The sequence below is a fragment of the Nanorana parkeri genome, unplaced genomic scaffold (genome assembly GCF_000935625.1).
Source record: "Nanorana parkeri isolate BGI_ZX_2015 unplaced genomic scaffold, ASM93562v1 scaffold203, whole genome shotgun sequence".
NCBI lineage: Eukaryota > Metazoa > Chordata > Amphibia > Anura > Dicroglossidae > Nanorana > Nanorana parkeri.
Window position 1 is genome coordinate 212,937 of NW_017306471.1, and position 21,313 is coordinate 234,249.

At 43.7% G+C, this 21,313-nt stretch overlaps 1 protein-coding gene across 2 annotated transcripts in view; it reads right to left on the reverse strand.

Moving 5' to 3' along the window:
* Window positions 1-21,313, reverse strand: part of G3BP1 (G3BP stress granule assembly factor 1) — a 57,596-nt gene continuing 36,283 nt past the window's right edge. For both annotated transcript variants that reach the window (XM_018555587.1, XM_018555588.1), the window contains exons 2-12: window positions 14,916-15,029; window positions 14,593-14,674; window positions 14,321-14,494; window positions 13,544-13,634; window positions 13,347-13,440; window positions 10,931-11,144; window positions 10,737-10,838; window positions 6,394-6,505; window positions 3,705-3,830; window positions 954-1,063; window positions 1-781 (exon numbers count right to left, since the gene is read on the reverse strand). In XM_018555587.1, coding sequence (XP_018411089.1) covers window positions 572-781; window positions 954-1,063; window positions 3,705-3,830; window positions 6,394-6,505; window positions 10,737-10,838; window positions 10,931-11,144; window positions 13,347-13,440; window positions 13,544-13,634; window positions 14,321-14,494; window positions 14,593-14,674; window positions 14,916-15,029 — 1,429 coding nt within the window. In that variant the 3' untranslated portion in view covers window positions 1-571. The remainder of the gene's footprint in view (window positions 782-953; window positions 1,064-3,704; window positions 3,831-6,393; window positions 6,506-10,736; window positions 10,839-10,930; window positions 11,145-13,346; window positions 13,441-13,543; window positions 13,635-14,320; window positions 14,495-14,592; window positions 14,675-14,915; window positions 15,030-21,313) is intronic.

The window sequence follows — 21,313 nt, forward strand, 5'->3', positions numbered from 1 at the left end:
TTATTTTTTGCAGTAAAATCAGCACAGATGGAGATTGTAAGTGGCTGCTCTAAGCCACCTGTGTCTTCATCACTACTCACAGCTTCAATGGATACATACTACCAAGACCAGAATACTGTGCCAAAAACTAGCCTTTTCCCCAAATAGGGCTTTGAGTAGAGTGCCAAAACAGATTCGAGAAGTCAGAAAGAGCCTATACCAGCAATCCCAATCATACTTCTGGATTTGCCTAAATTCAGGAAATGTTCCATTGCGTTTGACTGCTGAAAACATGGTTTTTGTTTGTTTTTTGCATGATTTAAATCCTTTTCCCCCCTAAAAGACATTGTCCAACAAATGCTGGATTCTGGGAAGAGGATCGAGAAGGAAAAAAAAAAAAATCCGTAAAATCGCAACACAAACAAAAGGGTTGGGATGGGATTGGTGAAGTGTAGCAGTCCATCACGTTGGGACAATATGCTAAGACATCCAAGACCCCAAGTTTCAGAAGGCTGCAGGACAGAAGAGGGCGATTTGCCTTTTGATGTTAGATGCCACTCAAAAACACACACGAAAAAAAACAAAAAAAAGATCACTGGCGTGGACCTTGAACGCCTCTTCCAGCCCCAAAACCAGGCTTCTGTGACATTGCACCACGTGGCGGTCCTCTCAGACCCCCTCCCAGACCTCCACGTGGGCCTCCAGGGCCACGGGGCCTGTCACCGCGACGGTCACCCTCTCGAGCAGCACGGGTTTTCTTCTCTTCTACGTTCAAACGCACATCTGAACGGAACATAATGGGCTAAAGAGAAAAAGAATGCCATTACTCCATGATTTGGAAGACACCAGTCTAACTATATACTGTTAGAAACTGACACTGCAGATTTGTGTGTTACATCAAGTGAAAGATAGAAAATTTTGCTGACAAGAAAATAAACGTCTGGGGTTCAAACTGTGCAAGAACCATGCCTTACCCGACTGCTCAGGATTTTCTGAACAGGCTCCGCATCATCAAAGACAACAAAACCAAAGTTCGGAAGCTTTCCACCACTGTTTATACGAAGCTCAACGACAGTGCCGTAAGCTATAAAAAGAAAAAAAAAGAAAAAATTTAATCAGCCTGGAGAGCACCCATTTTTACAGCTTTCTATGTGGATCGACAATGTAGTCTTAACCATAGCATAATGCCCACACTGCAAAATTAAAGTAGCTCTGGCACCCCCTCCACAATTTGAAGAGTGGCAAGGGTTAGAACTTCAGGGAGATTTTTCTTGTTTTGTATTCATCCCTGTTTAGATTTCTCTTTTGGTCCAATAGACAACAGGATCCAAATTCAACCCCACACAGAAAAAAAAAAAAAAACACACGCACTCTAGATCAGGGGTGCCCACAAGGTCGATCGCGATCTACCAGTCGATCGCCTAGCAATCACTGGTAGATCGCCATGTCCTCTCCTCCCGCCGCTTCTCTGGATCCCCGCTGCTCTCCCCAGCGGGGATCCGAGAAGAAGTGAAGGAACCGGCGGCGGGGGAGGGCGGAGTACGGAGCCGCTGTCACAGAACTAATGCTGAGCGGTGAAGGGAGAGAGACGCTCGGCCAGGATCTGACAGCCGGCGCCTCTCTCTCCCCTCACTGCTCGTCCGTTCTGTCACAGCGGCTCCGACCCCCCCAATCCTCTGTGCAGGGCAAACACTGGAGCGATCATCTGATCACTCCAGTGTTTGTAAATAACTGGGGACACATAGTACTATGTGTCCCCAGTTATAAATGAATGAACAGGATGTGATTTACATCACGTCCCGTTCATTCAGGAGTTTCTCAATGGGGAGAAGCACTCTGTACAGAGGCTCCTCCCCATTCAGAAACTGCTTGATAGTAAATATTTTCTGAATGAATGGGAAGCCTCTGTGCTTTCCATTCATTTAGAATAGAGGCTGCAGAAAAAAAGATTGACTATGTGTCCTCAATTTCTTTTTCTATTTAAAAGGGAAATATCACGGGGCTTTTTAGACCTGTAATATTTCCCCGAAGCCACCCCAAGAGTAAAAAAATAAAAACAAAATTACGGAAATGTAAAAAAAAAAAAAAAGTTTTTTTTTCTTGCCTCAGGCGCAAAAGGAGCTGGCTACGCTCCCGCGGTGCTCGTGCGGCTGAATGTGTCAGACGCTGCAGATGGAAAGGTGCAGGACACTCCATGTGCAACGTCGGCCACACGAGCACCACGGGAGGACAGGACGCCGGGACATGTAAGGCGCACTGGAATGTAAGTCTGCCGACTCACTGCGTTCAGGTGCGGGAGGGGGTGTTAAGCTGTATTGAAGTCAACGGCATCGCCCACATTGCGATCGGCCGCACTCGGAACGCAGGCACATTAGTGCCTGCATTCCAGTCCAGTGCGATCTGCAAAAATAGTGCTCGCAGCATTTTTGCGGATCGCACTGGACTGGAACACAGGCACTAATGCAGGCGATCGCACTGTGGGCGAGGGGCCTGCCTGCGCAGCCTACGCCCCCTCCCGCCCCTGAATGCAGGTGTTTTTTCGTTGGTAGATCTCAATGAGCTCGTCATTTGAAAAGTAGATCTCCAGACGAAAAATAGTGGGCGCCCCTGCTCTAGATTCTACTTGAAATTAAAGCCAAACTTCAGGAAAATAGTAATTCACACACTGCACTGGCTGCGTAAATTAAAAATATGTTCGTTGTGCGTGAAAGGCTGATGCAAAGCATGCCAGCCACTACACGATTCTTGACTTCCACGTGCTGCAGGGAGTGAGGGATGCAAATCGAACAGTATAGTGCTCCCAGTCACCTTCCCACCCCTCCTCACTACTTTGCCCATTCACACAATGCCTTGTACTTTTTGCCAAATGAACACAAGGAGTTTTGTGGTTGGAGGAGGAAAGATTTCACATCGATGTCCCCTCCTACAGAGTTGGAAGAAAGGGTGTCCACCTTCTCAGGACACGAGCAAAGAACCGGCATGCTGGGTAGAAGAGGGGTTACACAGGGGGGCTGGCTTACAACTTTCCTATTTGCTACTGTCCTAACCTCCTGAAGGTGGCGGTATAACAAATGTTTCTGAATTCCTGTGTCCCCCAATAAAATCAGAAAGAAAATCAGTCCTGCTAGAAATTCTACAGAAATGTTGTGGAAGGACCAAAAGCAGCCAAGTCATGCGAGGAGCCCACCAACATCCCTGAGTTAAAGTGGTTCTGTAAAATGGAATGGACTAAACTCCAAGTTGAAGCAACAGATACCTGAAAGTGTAGTGGCAAAGGCTCACATACTTTTGGCACAAATATGTACAGTAACTTTGGCTTTTCCCCAACACAGTAAACAAGCATTTTGCTGGATATAAATATGTAAAACCCGATGCTTTCCAACTACTAATAAAATAATAAGCAGCCAACACTAAAGTAATATAGATTTCACCATTTTGCCCATGCCATTCTCATGTTTTATTTTAAATATTCTGTTAAATCAAAAACCAAAGTGAAGTCAGATTTTTACAATTGGAACAGATTGAAGTCAATTACTTTTTTTTCAGAGGAAATTGCAGGTTCTTTTTTTCCTGGAAGGGTACCAACAAAATTTGTACACCTTTGCAATTATACATAGAACTTGAAAATCCAAAAGTATTAAAAGCACCAATGTCTACCATAAACTGGAATGTAAAAGCAAACAAGTCAGAACATTTTCCAAGTAACAATAACCAAACAAACTTACTCTGAAAGAAGTCTTTAAGCTCAGTCTTGTCCACATCATGTGGCAGATTGCCCACAAACAGTTGATGGCTGTCTGGGTATCTGTTGATGCGCCGCGTCTCCAACTCTCCTGGTTCCCCCTCTCGTACTAGGCAAAAAAAAAAATGTAAACCACCACCAAAAACTCAGGTAATATTCTATAATCTTAAAGTGTATGTCAAAACAAAGTGTATGTCAAAACAAAATAAGCAATACATATTCTTTAAAGGTCTATAACATTGGGAAATGTGCAAGTACGGAAAAATACCCATTTATCTGCCTGAAGCACAACTCAATTTTTTTTTTTAAAGTACTATTACAATTTGTAAAACCTTATGGAATCTCCCACGGGATCTAGTGCATGGAGTGATCTATGCAATAGCTTGCCTTGCTAGCATTGTTCGCAGTGCCACCCCCACCCTCCCACCGCTGTTCGACCACACTGCCGAGGAGACAATTTGTACAAGAATTGAGTTAAACTTGCCTTTCTGGAGAAGCTTAGATACCAAGAAGGTAGGACACTAGTTTTCTTCTATAGGGCTTAGTGCAGACACAGTGGCCACATTCATTATCTACTCTCCACTCGGTTCTGTCCTGGGAGGTGATACATCTTTTCAAAGCAGATACTAGCTGGGAGCTTGTTTAGTTGTGAATGACAGCACTCATCTCTGGCAGCAGGAATGCGCTGGAGACTAGCATCAATCACAAGTCCCAGGTTCAGGCTCCTCCAGATAACCAGCCGGCAACATCCAGCATGAGAGCAGTATTTAACCCCTTCGTGACTGACGACGTACAGTGTACGTCGCCAGCATCGGGGTTGAGAGCATCGCTCTACAGGGATAGGGGACGGTGGCTAAAGTACACAAGGGGGGGCACAGATCAACACAGCACTAGGTCACGTGAGGGATTACAGAAGAATTTAAAGAAAAGGTCGTCAGCCCTACCCACTGGCTTTTGCTAAACTACTCCCACTCTTAAATCACTACAACATAAAAATACTATGCATTCTGTAGTCCAAGATAACTAGGATAGCCCTATAAGGGCCATTCACAATAAAGTGTTGCATTAATCACAATAACGTGCAATTAACACATGCTTTCGCACAAAGCATGCATTACTGGGCAATTTGAATGGCACCCCAACAACTCCTGGTCATCATGCACTTTTGCGCAATACCACAATATTGTGTGTTGCGATAAATAGTGCATGCAGACTAAACATTCTGTAGTCCAAGAACTAGGAGGGCTCTTCAAGAAATACATGGCACAGGACAGCACTGAATTTCGGTCAGATTAACGGTTTCCTTTAGCACTTAACCAATAACAAAAATGGTTCCAATGGCACGTTAAGACAGACCAAAAGGGAGCAAATAAGAGTTCATTATTAGGGTTTACATATAATTTAAATGCAAGAGGAGCAAGAAAAACCACATAGGCTCAAGAGCAGTCTGTGCAACATGTTTATTTTAAAACAGCTGCCAAATTTACCTACAACGTACATCAGTGGTCTCAAAGTACCAGCCCGCAGCCCGCTCACAAGTCTGGTACACGGTCACGGACCGTGTACCAGACTTGCGGGAGCAGCTACATGGTCTGCATCTCTGTGGGATGCAGAGCGCATAGCTGCTTCTGTGCCGGCACTCGGATCCTTTCGGCCAGGCGTCTTCGCTAAACGCAGGCCGACAGGATTGATTAGAAATGTCTGCAGCAGACATTAATCGCCACTAGATAAACCGATCGGTGATCATGGCGCAGCTCACAGCCTCCTCCCTGCAACAAGGTAAGCTGGAGAGGGGGCTGTGTATTTAACTTACGGGTGGGTGGATGTGCGGTGGGGTAAGACTGGGAATTATATTGTCATATGTTGGGGGGACTGGGAAGTGGTTATTATATGTGTGTGGGGGTATTTTTTCATGTGTATGGGGGGTGTTTTATTTTATGTGCAGGGTTAGGTTTTGTTATGTGAAGGGGGGGGCTGGTAGAAAGAGTATAAAGGTGCCCATACACTGCACGATTCTCGTACAAGAATCGCGGGAAATCCCGCGATTGTACAGTGTATGGAAGGTGTGCGACTGTTTCTAATGTACGGTCACATGTTTGAAAACCAGCCGAGAATCGTACGATTTTCGGCTGGTTTTTAACATGATCGACAGATCACTGCCGAACGGGCCGGTGTGCGCACACTGCCCGTTCAGCATTGCAGTCATCGGAAGCCCGCCCCTAAGGGGGGCGGGCTTGCAATGGTCGCAAGTACGATCTGCCTGTCCAAGATGGGCAAATCGTACGTTTTTTTAAAGTACTTTACAACCCTCGCAAGACTAAAGTCTTGCGAGGGTTGTAGAGTGTATGGGCACCTTTAGTGTATTAGGCTACATTCACACCTGTATCTTTAGGTGCAATTATGGATTCCTGCATCAGAAATCCCTAATCTGGCGTTTAAAAGCTGTCACCTATTACACCAAGTTAATGATCAGGTGACAGAAGTTGCATATAAACGCCTGCACACCGCATGTAATGATATTATTGCATTCGGTTAGGAATCAATTACTCTCCCTGGACGCAATGATTGTGTACACGCTGCCTGAATAAATCACATAAGAGAACCAAGATTAGAAATGAATGCCTTATTTAGAATGGTTTAGCAAGTGAAAGTGTTCCATCACCAGATGTTACCTGGTCTGGGTCCTCCTCGGGGAGGCAACGTCATAGGCCTCTGTTCTCTGACTCTTGGATCTCTCTGTGGTGGTCTTGGCGTTTGGTTTTCAGGTTTGGCTTCAGGTCTGGGCTATAAACAAAAAGTAATTATCTATAGCATTTCTGTTCTATGCTACATTAAATATCCTTGCTGAATGAAGTGCATAGCTTTAACCCCTTCATGACTGAGCTAGTTTTCAGGTTCTGTTCATAAATGACTGACACATTTTTGCTGTGTGGTTATCACCTGTCCATCTAGCATAAGACGTCTCAATGGTTGAATAGCTGTGTAGTTCAAAGTGCTTATTAACCTTAATGTGCATAACCAGCTGAAGATACCTAAAAACTGCATTGCGTTCGGTAGATCATCATGGGTCTCAACTGAATCAAACTGGTGTGAATGGCAGTAACAGGGCACAGCATGTATATGCAATATGTGGTTGAAACTGCTTTTTAAAAAACTTTTCCACAACAAACTTAAAAGGGATGGGTCAAACGATAAAGTGGCACTAAAAGGTACTGTATTCTCCTAGGCAGGCGTTGCAATGCAAATTCCACTGTGGATGGCCTGCAGCTTAAAGGACCTTACAGCCAAAGCTGTCATCAGATGAGGCCTGAACATCCACCTGGTAAAACTCAAATGTTTGAACAGAAGACCAGGTGGCAGCTTTGCAAATCTGGAAAACCGTAGCTTGATGCCGAAAAATCCAAGAGGCACTCACAGATCAAAGAGTGTGCCGCGACAGGATCAGATTCCTAAAACAAACGAGGGAAATTGATCAAACTGGAGCAAACAAAATCTGCAGCAGCTGTACATGGCAACCAATCGGCTTCTCTCCAGTTTGTTCAGCTAAGGTTTGAAAATGAAAGTGGTCGATTGGTTGCCATGTGCAGCTGCTCCAGATTTTGTTTGCTCCAGTTTTGATAAATTCCCTTACTTGTTTAAAAAGTCTTAATTAAAAAAAAATGGGAGGATTAGGAGGTCTTTCAAACAAGATCACAAGTGCCAAGATCTGACCCTTGCTGGTACTCAAAGGCCAAATCATGTTCGTGTGACCCAACAGTCAGCATGTCCAGTGTTGCAGGGACAACCAAATCGTCCAAAATTCCAGAATGATGATCAGGAGATGCGAGTCCATCGACATCCCAAGTTCCCCATCAGATGCCCAGGACTTCTGCCCAGGCTGGCATCTGTCGTGATCACCCTCAATGACCAACCTACCTAGCTTCAGAGCAGAACTCTTAAGGCTGGGTACACACCTAGGCGTATCGAATATGCGCGTTTGTTGCGTGTTTTTACAGCAATTCGCGGTGACAAACATGCGTTTCCGAGGGCTACCTGGCTGTATCCCAATGGATACGCGCGGCAAATACGCCCCAAAGAAGCTCCTGTACTTCTTTGGGCATAGGGCGTTTTGCAGCGCGTTCCTACGCGCTGTAAAAACGCCCAGGTGGGAACCATGCCCATAGGCAATCATTGGTTTTCACATGTTGAGCGTTTTACAGAGCGTAGGAATGTGCTGTAAAACACCCAGGTGTGAACCAGGCTAAGCCATCAGGCCAGTCTATCCAAAGACTGAACCTCCCACGAGGATGTTGTGTTGTAGGGTCTGAGCAGAATTGGGAGAGTAGGACTGTTTTAATGCAAACTACAATCAGTTCCAGAATTCTCAAGCTGAAGCAAAGAGTTGGGCACCTCCTGGACAGGAGAGTCCATTGTCTGGGAGCAGAGAGCTTGAAGCTTCACGTAGGGAAGAAAAACTCTTGCTTGAACCGTGTCTAAGGTTAGACCCATAATTAACCAGTATATTGAGTATTAAAACAAGAGCTCCTGATCAAAGGGCTGATATAGCGTTCCAAAACATTCCATCTTTGTTATCAAAAAGCCTCTCATTTGAGCATTTGATTTGTTGGCAAGGTTCCACTGTTGTACATTTGCACCAGCCGCACAATGCACTATCATTGTAGCACTCTGTACAAGTCACTTAGACCAGATTAGATCCAGGCATATCAACAAGCACCGAGAGTTTCAGCAGACTTAAGATTCAGGAACCAGCCTAACTTTCTGGACTGTTATGCACTACACTGTCAGACTGAAGTTGTCCAAACACCTCAGTAGCTCGTCCAGGTATTACAAAATAGGGATGTCCTGAGAGCACACCAAGGCTAGTACAGGAACCTGAACCTTGGTGAACACTGGAGGTGCAGAAGATAGGCCCAATGGCAGGGCCACAAACTGAAGTGTTGAAGACCCACACCAAAGAAATCATTAATGCACTGGAAAAATAGGGTCATGAAAGTATGTGTCCTTTATGTCCAAAGAAGCCATCAAATCTACTTGATGGAAAAAACGCGACAGACCTGGTGGATTCTAGGATGAATTTCTGGGCCTGAATGACAGAGTGGATGACCCTTTTGGTTTGAGAGACTAACAGATTGGAGTAAAATCCCTGGAACCGTTCCACCCCAGGTATTCGGGCGATGATCCCTTGCTCCAGAATATCTGTGTGAGATGCATAAAAGATCTGAGAATCTGTCTCTGAATTCCTGTCATCCTCCATGAAAGCTAAAGAAAATAGTGGTAGCCAAGATTGTATATGTCACATGGTGTGTGTAAAGTTTTATGAACCAAAATTAAAAAAAAAACTATTTTTGCACAGAAGCAATAACGCAAAATATTTTAAAACAGCAAAAAAATTTACATTTTAAAAAAGGAGAACTATGAGACGAGTGATTTTCACTCACCTCATAGTTCTAGCCGACCTGTGACAATGAGACTGTCACAGGTCAGCTCAGTAGATCGGGAGGTGAGCGAACACATACCGGGTTCCCTCACCTCTCGATCCTGTCACGGCTCTCTGCCGTGACAGGGGGAGGGGCTGGATTCCCCTCTCCGATCTGCCAGCGCTGACTGGCGGAACGGACGGGGAGGGGGCGGGTACAGCTGGCTCTGCCTCTAGACAGGCAGAGCCGCTGTCACTCACGCAGCTGGGCGGATCCCATTATCTACGTCGGGATCCGCTCCGGCTGCCGCGTCTCAGTATACCGCGAGCTGTTGCTCGCGGTATACTGAGCTTAGGGTAACGGGAGGACGCTAGTTTGTGTCCTCCCGTTACCCTAAGGAGAACTATGGGGAAAAACACTGACCCCCATAGTTCTCCTTTAATACCAAACATATCTAGCCACAAAATAGCCAAAAAGCTACAATACATAAAACTGTAAAATAGGCAGAGTTAAAACCTAAGTGACTGCCCTAAAATGATTCTACCACCTCTGATGTGTGGGGCGCCCAGACCCTTTTAAGTTTGCTTTACAGCCCCCCAAATCCCCTTCTAAAAGCAGAATCCAGGCAGATTAGTTTTAAAACAAACAAGCTCACATTGAGCAAGTTTTAGCTCTGATTGGCACAGAGCACACCATATGTCAAAGGCAGTTAAATGGTAAAAAGTTCACCCGCTCAAAAGTAATGTTAGAGATAAAAGCTGGAATCTGGCAGACCAAATCCCCCCTGGCTTCTTGCATCTTTGCGTTACATTGACAGCAGCTTCCAGCATAGTGCTGGCTGTGGCCACTCCTTTTGCGATATTCATGAAAAAAAAGAGATGGTGTAAAGTGGAAAGTTGAGGCACATAGAGAAAAACTGTTGTGTTGATTTCCATTTCAAAAGTTGTCACCAAGGAGGGATCACTGCAGACCCAGGTTGGAAAAGTGATGTGGTCAAATAGTCCTGAACAGAACACAAAAGTACTAGTGTCATACAAACTATAAATGTCCAGGAGAGATAGTTGGAGGGTTTTGCTGTGGTGATAATGGAAGTGGCATAATCTTTGCCAATATTCCAAGGCGCCACAATACCAGGCAGCAACTTCCAGCCAAACACTCAAAAGTGTCCAAAAAACCTGTGCTACCTGCCCCCATGTGTATATTTACCCCTACCGTCGACTAATCAGCGGAGGAAAGTGACAACTAAAATGGACGTTAAATTTTATATAACACACAATCAATATATCGGTGAAATAAAATGTATCAAAAAGACAAATTCCATAAACTCAATAGTGAAATAAAATTAAAAGAAAGAAAAAGTCCATATAGTGTTAAAGTTAATCAAGATTTTTGGACACTTGATTGATGAGGAAGTATTCACACATCCTCCGATTTACTCACTGCAGCGGTCACTACACACAAGGGGGGGATATCCATAAGCATGAATAAATAAAAGATTATACAGGTACCAAAACACTGATCTAATATTTTGGGATCTTTCCATTAAAAAACCAGTGAGCCTTATTTAAGAATGCAAAGTTACAAATGCCCAAGTTTACCTGTGATGGCTGAACTTTGACAACGTGGGGTGGGATTCCAGACACTGGGACAGCACCACTAGGTGGAAGATTTTTGCTGGTCACAGAGGCCCAGGAAAAGGTCTAAAAAGGTAGTTAAGAAAGCGAACAGTTAATGCTGTTCAATAAGCAAAGTACCTATATGGGCAAGCTACATTATTAGGAAGGCCTTTTACCCTTGAGTCCTCCTGAACTGGTGGTGCAGGATCAGCAGGAAGTGGGGAGGGGCTCTTCTCCAGAACCTCTTCCTCTTCTGGGGATGGTTCCTCCGACACAGGTTCACACTTGTCTTCCACCACCTCAGGTTCGGGATCCTGCTCAGGTTCTGGCTCTGGTTCAGGTTCTGGTTCTACTATCTGCTCTTCCAGTGGTTCATCCAAGTCATTGTTGCTAAAAATATTGATAGGATAAAAAGTTAAAAAATTATACAAGTCGTTCATGCTTATGGCATCTGATTGCAAAATCAAATCCACAAACCCCACAACAGGATCATACAAACGATATGGCTCAACACCAGCGCAGGTCTAATAAAAGTTAGTCAATATTTATTATTTTGTTGCTTCTATTGAGATTTGAAAAGGTCAGGCACATAGCTGAAAAAACAAAAAGGACTGACCACTAATGGTGAAGGATCTTCATGAGCTCAAAATCAGCAAGGGGAGAGCCATTCCCCAAATATTCCAAACAGGTAGAACATATAACCTGAAAAAGGCAACTAGACCAAGACCAAGTGTGGTAAATCAAACAGAAAGCACCTAGAAACATGTCCCTTAAGATAACTTGAACACAAGTCTAAGACCAGCTGGCCTACCGAAGAAAGACCACAGCCCTAACCTTAGGAATCAGGCAAAGGGGACAAAAACTAGGTTCCCTGACAACTCAAATAAATTAGAGTCAGAAATTAAATATCACACCCTCGGCTAGTGGATGAGACTACCCCCCCACAGAAAAAACAGATATTCATTGGAGGCCCTGGAATGAAAGTATGCCTAACCTTAAACTGAAAACATGATTCTAAAGCTGGCCATACACCTCACATTTATTTCGTGCCCTCATCAAACAGTCGTTCCATTTCCGCACGAATACCCCATCATGCACAGACCAATGATATTTTAGTAGGGCTGCAACAACTAATCGATTTTGAAAATAATCGTTAGCTGCAGCTCTATATTTTAGATTATCGTTAGTTAGCAATACTGACCGAATTTCGTCAATTGACAGATTTCCATTTGCGCATGTGCAGTGTTCATGTTGCGTTTTTTTTTCGTACGAAAATGCCACTAGACCATTGATTTTCGTACGATTCGGAAGAAAAGTTTTCAAGCCTGAGCCTATCACTAATAGCCACGTAGCTGCTCTTAACTGGTCCATGTAATTAGAGGTCAAGTATTTGCAAAACTGCAAATTGACTGATCCAAAAGCTGGCTATTTTACCCTACACATGTTCAATAGTAGTGATCAGATTTAGGATTAGATCTGTAAACCTCTAGTAGATATTGGGCACACACTGAGAGGGCAATTTCTCAGAACTGGAGCAGACAAAATCTGGAGCAGCAGTGCATGGCAACCAATCAGCTTCTCTTTTTCATTTTCAAATCTTAACTGAACAGACTGAAGAGGAGCTGATTGGTTGCCATAGGCAACTGCTCCAGATTCTTCTGCTCCAGGTTTGATAAATTCCCCCCTGAATGTTTTATCTTCACCCATGTAGCCTTAGGCCTTGTTCACACCAAATGCAGACCAGATCCGGTCAGGTTTCTGCACACGCAGTGTAGTGGGTTGTGCCGCGTTTTAGACGCGTTTAGGGCCGGTTTTGGTAAAAACACTTGCATGCGTTTTTGATGTGTTTTTGCGTTTTAGATGCGTTCCAGACCAGATCCAGAGCAGGTAAAATAGGGCTTGCCGCATTTTTTTCATCCGGTCTGGATCCGCACGCTGCGATGTGAACTGGAGGTCAAAATACCATAGGAATACATTGGACGCAGTTTTGATCCGGTCTGCACCTGCTCTGGTCCGGATCTGCTCCGCGCTTGGTGTGAACAAGGCCTAAAAGGTGAGATTAAACCCTCAGATTGAAGACATTCAAACAACCTTACAAATATATTCAAATAAGACCTCCGTTTTTGTTTTAAAGTGATTTTCAATTGCGATAATGGGTCCAGAGGATACAGGCAATAATGAGGTGGGATCTATTGCCTATGATGAAAAATGCATACCTTAGTTTTACTTTGCACAACTGCTTCATTGTAACTCACTTTTGAATTGCATTTGTTTTTATATGCAGGAGTAATAGCCACTAGTGATGGGCTCAGGCGTAGCCAAACTGCGGCCCTCCAACTGTGATGAAACTACAAGTCCCATTAGGCATTGCAAGTCTCTGACAGCCACAGGCATGGCCTACCGAGTCAGATGCATGATAGTATTTGTAGTTTCCCCACAGTTGGAGTGCCGCAGTTTGGCTACCCCTGCTATAGAGGGCTTTTTTTTTCTTCTACAAAAGACTACAAAAGTGGAAATCTACTTGAAAGGTTTTTCTTACAGGGGAGATTGTGTATGCAATACATTTTAAAGCAAAGGAGAGAGAACAGTTACCTTCCAGATTGGTCGTAGTATGCACCATCATCTGTGGCAACTACTTCAGGAGTCTGCTGCCTTTCCTCAGGTTCATCTACTTCCTCATCTGATTCTAAGGCAGAAACAAGAGGGCATGTTAATCATTATTCCAACTACAAATTTATTCAGAAAAGAAAAAAATCTGAATGCCGTACAGAGGACATAAAACTACATACCTTCTGGAGGTTCTGTATCAGAGTCACCAAAAACTTCATCTTGGTAACGGAATATGTCATTGTGGACATAAAATTTGTTTGCCACAGAACCCTAGTGAGGAGAAATATATATGCCAAAATGTGAAAGTGAAAACAACCAAAATTACATGAGACAACAGGAAGAGTTTCATTAAACTACCAAAGTTTTCCTAACACTGAACTCTGCTCAAGTTTACCTTGGCACAGGTATTAATTGATCCCTTTTAGAAATTCATGTTTTCACTGACCTGCGAGAGGTTTAAAACCTTTTTTTTTTCATGTGGTCACATCTGTGGACTCAAATGGAGGGCAATGCTAGAATTGAAGCACACTAGCCAGCATTTTCACAGGATCAGATTCACAGCCATTCAAAAGAGCATGCTGGGAACTATAGGGATTAAACAGTTGGGCATCCAGAAACATAATGCTGCGCTGAAAGTCAAAGGCCCTCAGAAAAAGGACTTTGACCTTTAGAGGGCAATAATAAAATTGAGAACACCAGTGCAACGATGAGGCTACATAAAAGGTCACTCGTACTGGTAACTAGAAGGGAGCAAGCCACTTTGAAAACAGAACCTCCGTTTTGAACAAAGCTAATAGCATCTGTATTTCACTAGAGATTGATTCATCATCAGACCGGGATGCCACCTTGGGAATCCGACAAATGGAAATTAGGAAGGGAGACGGCCAATTTAAACCATTTAGTATATCACACATACTGAAGCTAAACTTGTGCTTTAAGGCAGGTTATGGATTTACCTCTGGTGCCAAAACAAAGGTCTGCATAAAGCGCCGCATGGGTTGCCGGTTGTTGGAGAGCTCTCCCATGACTTGTACCACGACCCCATCATTAAGAGTGGCATGGGCATCAACATGGCGGATCTTTGTCCGACAGTCCTTGAAACTCAAGGACATTACTTTCTTATGGATGTCCTGTAGAACATAAACACTTTAGTACTCATACAAAAAAGGAGGGAGAATCCCCCGCCCTCTTCCCCAACAAAACCACATCAAATGTATACAGTACTTACAGCTTGCCCATAGACAGCATCTGCTGGTTTCCCATTGCTGTCCAAGCCACCATGAACATAGGAAGAACTCTTGCCATAGAACCTAACAAAACATTACAAAAACGGTAATTTAAAAGGTGGTGAAAAAGGCAGACTGACACAAGGTGGTTAAAATTGCTCGGTAGCAAGAAAATAAAACATGCCCTTTAGTTTGAAGTACAGAAGTATATACAAAAAAAAAAAGTTTCTCCACTGGGGACATTACTTTCAATGTAAGCTGTCAAGGTGTGATTTCCCATACTAAAGTGCTAAGGAAGCCTATATAACTCTGAGAAAGGACATACCTATGCAGAAAGTCTGGTGCTTGATTTAGAAGGGTATAATATTGCCTCACAAACTCCCGCCCGACAAGCAGGGGACTTGGCTTCTCCATCACCATTTCTTTGGTCAACTGAAATCTGCAAAAAGAAAAAAAAAAATGCATAGGATCAAAAATATTGGCAGAAAAGTATATTTGTAACCTCTTGCCGTCCGCCCGTAGTAAAAAAACGGACGGACGGACTTTACACTGATAGTTTATTAGCTTCAAGTTTCTGCAGGGTTGTCTCTGCACTATCATAAATTACCTAAGGCCTGGTTCACACCTGAACGTTTTGTAGCGCGCTCAACGCTTGACGAACGCTCTACAAAACGCTCAAACATCTAAATCCCATTGTATTCAATGGGTCTGGTTCACACCTTGCCGTATTTCCGCCCGTCCGAACGTGATACAAAACGGCCTACGCCCAAAGAAGTACATGTACTTCTTTGGGGCGTTTTGGTCTCGCGTTTCCATTGGGATACAGCCAAGTAGCCCTCGGAAACGGGCGTTTGTCGCTCGTTTTTTTTTACCGCGAATCGCAGTAAAAACGCGCATATTCAATACGCCTAGGTGTGAACCCAGCCTAAAACTAGCAGACTTGAGTCCACCAGAATTTGGCCACAAATGAACATCAATAAGCTGATCACCGAATTGTTTGTAAATAACAGAGGACATGGTGTACTTTGTCCCCACTTATCAAATTTTTTAATTTTCAGTTTCGGTCTGAAAATTCCATTTCAATGCACCTCTAATTTTAATGTGCATTTGGCAGCCATACTGGGAGAACACCTACTTTTAATACAAAGTATAGTTTGATTGCCAAGAACTGAGCTTCTTTCTGCAAAATTAATTCCTCCCCGCCCCGTGGAGAACGTGTTACAACAGATGCATTTTAATATTATTAAACCTCTGCTGACCTGTGTCAGCACCAAAAATCACTTGCTAGGTGTATTCGCTGCATCCTGCAAAACTGATGTCTTTTTTTTAATCGGCTCAACTATTTCAGAAGCGTAGTGTAGAAAAAACTAGATGCAATCTCTGTCAAAGGATCCAGCTGGCAAGCAACAGGTCTAATCTTTGATCGTCACTTTACCTGTTAAGACGCCAATACCACCCCCCACAGCTCCACTAGCCAACCATGACTACAATAATCTCATGCAAGAATTTTAACAGCGATTTAGCCTTAGTCACTCGAAAGCTGCTTTCACCTTGGGCGATATGCACAGAATATCTGCAGCAGATGAAGCAAGTCATGCCCCTAAATCCATAAATCACACAGCCAAAGTATTCCTTGCAGAACTGAATGTCTGGGTTTTGGAAGGCAAGACACAGGCTACAATCTGTTATAAGACTGCACCTGCTGCTACTGTAGCACTTGCCATCTGTTTTAACTCTAGAGTTGGCACATCTTAACCTGGGGTAGCAAAGTTCACAGAAAAATAAGCAGTTTGTTATCGAAGCCCTGACATTCTGCAAATATTCACTGTGCAAGACAATTAGAAAGGCTTCTGTTGGATACAACCAGTTGCCATCAACAGAAGTTGGCAGATAATACATCTGACAACCGTGTAAAAGTGGATGGATTGTTCCCGTGAAAACGCTTTAAGTAGTAACCATCCCCATATACCCCCAAAAGTTGATATGGAATAAGCCTTTCCCACTATCTACACCCAGGTCACAGCTCATGTAACCCCGCAAAAAATATGTTTTATTTCTGATTCATTCGGATTTTAATTTATTTTGTCTCCAAAATACGATTTGGTTCATTATTCAGAAATTGGATCTCTGAGTTTGTTGTTTTGGGATTAAGTCACCTGACTGTGCCTGTAATACAACCCCCAACAGCCGAAAAAAAGAAACCCCCATCATCGGGCTAGAGAACAGTCACATGTCCAAGTTAGTATCGTTTTGAATGAAACTGGGACAGAGCATTAGAATTTGTCTGAATGTAACAAAATTGTAAAGAATATCCATTCAGATATGATAAAAATGACAGAAGGATGCAAAAGGAGAGTCATCATTGGTAACTTTTATATGAGGCTCTTCTTTTGCATATGGAGCTATAGTGCTCGAGCACACTATCTGCTGAGCTGCGTTAATCTGCATAGATCAACACAAGGGCCCATAGAAAACAAATGTTTACACCATAATGCGGTTATTTGGTTGCGGAAAAATGCAGACATGCTCCACTTTTACAAAATGCACCACGTCTTAACACATTGCAGTACATACAAGTTAAATGAAGGGTCACTGTGACAGTAACGGAGGGCAAAAATAAAAATGCAATGGGTTATACTACACAACATACACCGGCACTCAAGCTGTGTGAGCGAGCCCTTCTCCTTTTCAGTGAAACCAATCATAGTACAATAAGAATGCATTACTAGAAGGTTATCTGGAGTTAATCTGCTAAAACAAGTAGGGAAGGCCTTAAATGTCCATTTCAAACCGATTCCTAAATCAAACCACAGGAGATTGAATGCAGGCTAGAGTGAAATATGCTACAACTGAAAGTCTATCTACAGGAGGACTTGCTATTTATGGCAACTGGAAATAACTTGTTCTCAAATTTCTAAGAGCTGCTACGTTATTCATGGCAAGCCAGGAGAAACAACGTGCAAGAGCTGGTCGCTATGAATATCAAGATAGAAGACTAGAAGTATGTGAATGCCATGAAGCACACTAGGCTCAGAAAGGGCTAAAAAGCCACTCTGAGTTCATTCTAATTGCACTTTGTCATTTAGGATTCCACACCCCTTTACTACTACTACAAACTACTATCCCATGGTTCTCAAGATTAAAGCTGTACTCCAAGCAGGAAGAATAGGCACTTGTTAATTAAGCTCAGTATTCATTAACAGACCATGATTTTTTAGTACAAGTATCCGCATTTGACTTGGGATCAGCATCTTGCAGTCTACTGTACAGCAGAGCACAGTCAGGGGAAGACAGAAGCAGCACAAAGCACATGCTCAGAGTATAGGAAGGCAGAGGGACAGAGACATGAGCTCATTGTTGTGCTGAATCTCCTTTTCACTGCTCAGTCACAGATGGGGGCAGGGAGACCACCTGTATGTGAAAGTAAAACTAGCAGAGAAATAAGGTCCCCATCCCCGTCAAAGGGCTTTGCTGTATATGCTAGAGTGGGGTAAAACTGAACATACAGAAGTGAATGCCGACAGGCAATACAGCTCTAAAATGTGAATTTTGTGGTATGCCTGGAGTTCAGCTTCAATTTAAAAAAAAAAAAAATAGCCATGGTTGGCAGTACACTAGGGCTGCAACAACTAATCGATGAGAAATGTTGACAACGGTTCTCATTATCAATTAGTTGATTCAGCCCATGTGCCTGCACCTCCTCTCTGCTCAGTCGTTCTCGCCACCCCCACGGGCACGCCATTGCCACTCTGCTCAGCTGGCCTCCCTCGCCGGGACAACTCTGCTGACTGCTGAGAGGCCATGTCAAAGATTTGGCGAAAGTGGAATTTAAGTGCCAGAGGTTTCTACTTTTTCTTATGGATATGCCTGGCGACACCATCTGCTTCCACTGCTGCGCCCACCTAGAACCATTGTGTTTTGATTCCTGTTAGGAGTGCGATGGCATATGGACATACTGCACCATTTTAAATGCACTGTTCAACCATTGCATTTTTTTCCAAAGGTCCAGCAAGTAGGATTTTGACAAAAGTGATTTTGCCAGAATAATGGATACGAATACAAATGCTGAATATATGCATTTTAATACAAGATGTGTCACATTTGGGAAAATGCGTCAATACACTAGAAACTCATGCAATATTAAATGAGAACATGAGGAGCCAAGAGTCTGCCGGGATGTTCTACCTAGCCATACAAGGACATTCATGTGCCCAGCAGTCCTTGCACATCCAAGTCTTTTATCCGCCATTCAGTGTGGCCATGCAAAGTTGCCATATCAGTTAACACGGCCACCCATCCCTGACAATACTTTTTGGATAGGTCTCCTGCCACTGCAAGGGCATGTTCACTATGAAAATAAATTAACAATTTTACACTTAAACAAGCTTATGTCCTATGTTTGCAAGTATGGTGTAAGTTCTGCCAGGCCTTACGACCACGGGATGTTGTTATTCCTCCAAAGACAACCTTGTTACTTTTGTGTGGCTGGATCACCAGCAAAAGTCAGTGTGCAGCAGAATGGCTGGTGCCCACCTGTGTAATTTGTGAGCGTGGCAATCATGCTAGATACCGTGCGGATTGCCGTGGGGTCACAGACGATTGTGCAGTGGGTGCCATTTTCTATTGGCACCCCAGTCACGCTGCGCGGTTTCCCGCCATGACTGTGCCCGTCCATCTGAACACGATCGCGGCTAAAACAGCCGAGCGTCGTGTATTGCAAAAAAAAAAAAAAAGTACATGCATATTTTTCTGCGATTGCCGCGTGGATGAACACCTGGTTCCTGGGTGTGTTGTAATTTACTAAACGTGAGATTGTAGTCCATCAAGGGAGCAACCTTGGAGCGGTGGCTACTTACAACACCAAGAGGGACCGTGGGGAACAAAAGTAGCCACCCTCCAGAAGGAAGGAAAGTGTCAGCATGAATTCAAAGATGACTTGAGGAGCTACAGCCGGGTGATATCTGAATGTGGAATTTCTAGTCCCAGCATGGCCATTTAATATTACCTACTCCTTGAGGTAGTGCAGGTGGTCAAGGTGATCATTGCGTGCGATTCCCCCATCTGCATAAAAGTTCACTGAACTGGTCCATTGTTTGTGTTCTGGGTGTGGATACAGACTGCACACCTTGACATCCGATTATTACATACACCAGGGCTAGACAATTCCTGATAGCCAGGGTGACTGAAAAACAGCTCTCTGTTCACTGGGTCAGTGAGGGTTATTACCAATGGGGAGATGGACGCTGAAACGCCAGGGCTATCGTTGCATAAAGCCAGCACTGTGCGAGAAAGTAGCAGCTAATGTGACTATTGACAGCCAGCAGTATGCCAGACAGACTGAGCCAAGTCCTACGCCGTGCGAGAAAGGTGAACCTAGCTGTCTACTTCGTGCCATACCGCTGTCAATAGTTACATTTAGCTGCTATGTTCTCATGCAGTTCCAGCTTTTCCCAATGATAGCCACAGAATTTTCAGTACCCATCTCCCCACCAAACAACCCCAATACCCAAACTCTCCCTCCCTCATCCAAAGTTCGTCAACTCCAGCGCCAGGAGAGAGACAGGCGCCGCTATCACACTGCAGACTAGGGCTGCAACAACTAATCGTCATAATCGATGATTGAAAAAGTTGTCAACTTTTTCAATCAGATTAATCGGCTTCCGCTTAGTTGGCCCTGTTCACGGCTCCACACACAATTCGCAGCTCCTCCCCACCTCATGCTCGCCGCTGCCAGACCCACGCTCCACGCGCTGCGCCTCCTCCCCGCCTCACGCTCACATTCACGATCGCCACAGGGACGTGGGGAGAATTAGTGAGGAGCAGGTGTGGGGGGAGGGGGAAATGGCATCCACCGATAGACAGGCCTGATCTCGGATGCAAGTTGTATATTATACAGCACAATGTACCATCAGCTTTAGAGGACTACAAAGCCCAGCAATAGTACATTATACAGCACAATGCAGAATACAACCAGCTATAATGTACTATTGCTGGGATTTGTTGTATTCCTCTATAGCTGGTTGTATTCTGCATTGTGCTGTATAATGTACTATTGCTGGGCTTTGTAGTCCTCTATAGCCAGTGCCATTCTGCATTTCATTGCTGTTTTAATTTTACACTTTTTATTTCACTATATTGCACACCACACTTTTTTTTTCTCCGCTCCAAGCTTGCTCCTGTGATGGACTACAATTTCAATACAAACTAGTAGTCCCATCACTGGAGCCATTTTTAAAAATGTATTTTATTTTTTATCCGATTAACTGATTAATCGAACTCAAAAATCGGCTAACTAATCGATTTTCAAAATAATCATTAGCTGCAGCTCTACTGCAGACAAGCTATGGGAACATTGAGCAGTGTTTATTACTTATGATTTAAGGTTGTTCTACTGGTAAATAGTCTGTTCTGTATTTTCATTGTTAAAATAAGTGTTCAAAATTGACAGAAGGGTTTTCTTTTTAAAGGTTATTTTTCAGCTACCTATATAATCATGTGCAGGTTATGTAATACTAACTCCTGGGCATTTAAATCTGGTTCCTAGTTCTGAGTGAGATTTGTACAAGCCTGCCACTAAATCAGTTTGTACTGCCATAAAATCAATGCTTAGCTTATAAGCCAGAGAATAGCCATTTCCATATTCAACTGATCACACATACGTTGTTCTTCACAATTTCTTTAAAGTGATATTTCACCTTAAAGTTTTTTTTTTTATACTTCAGT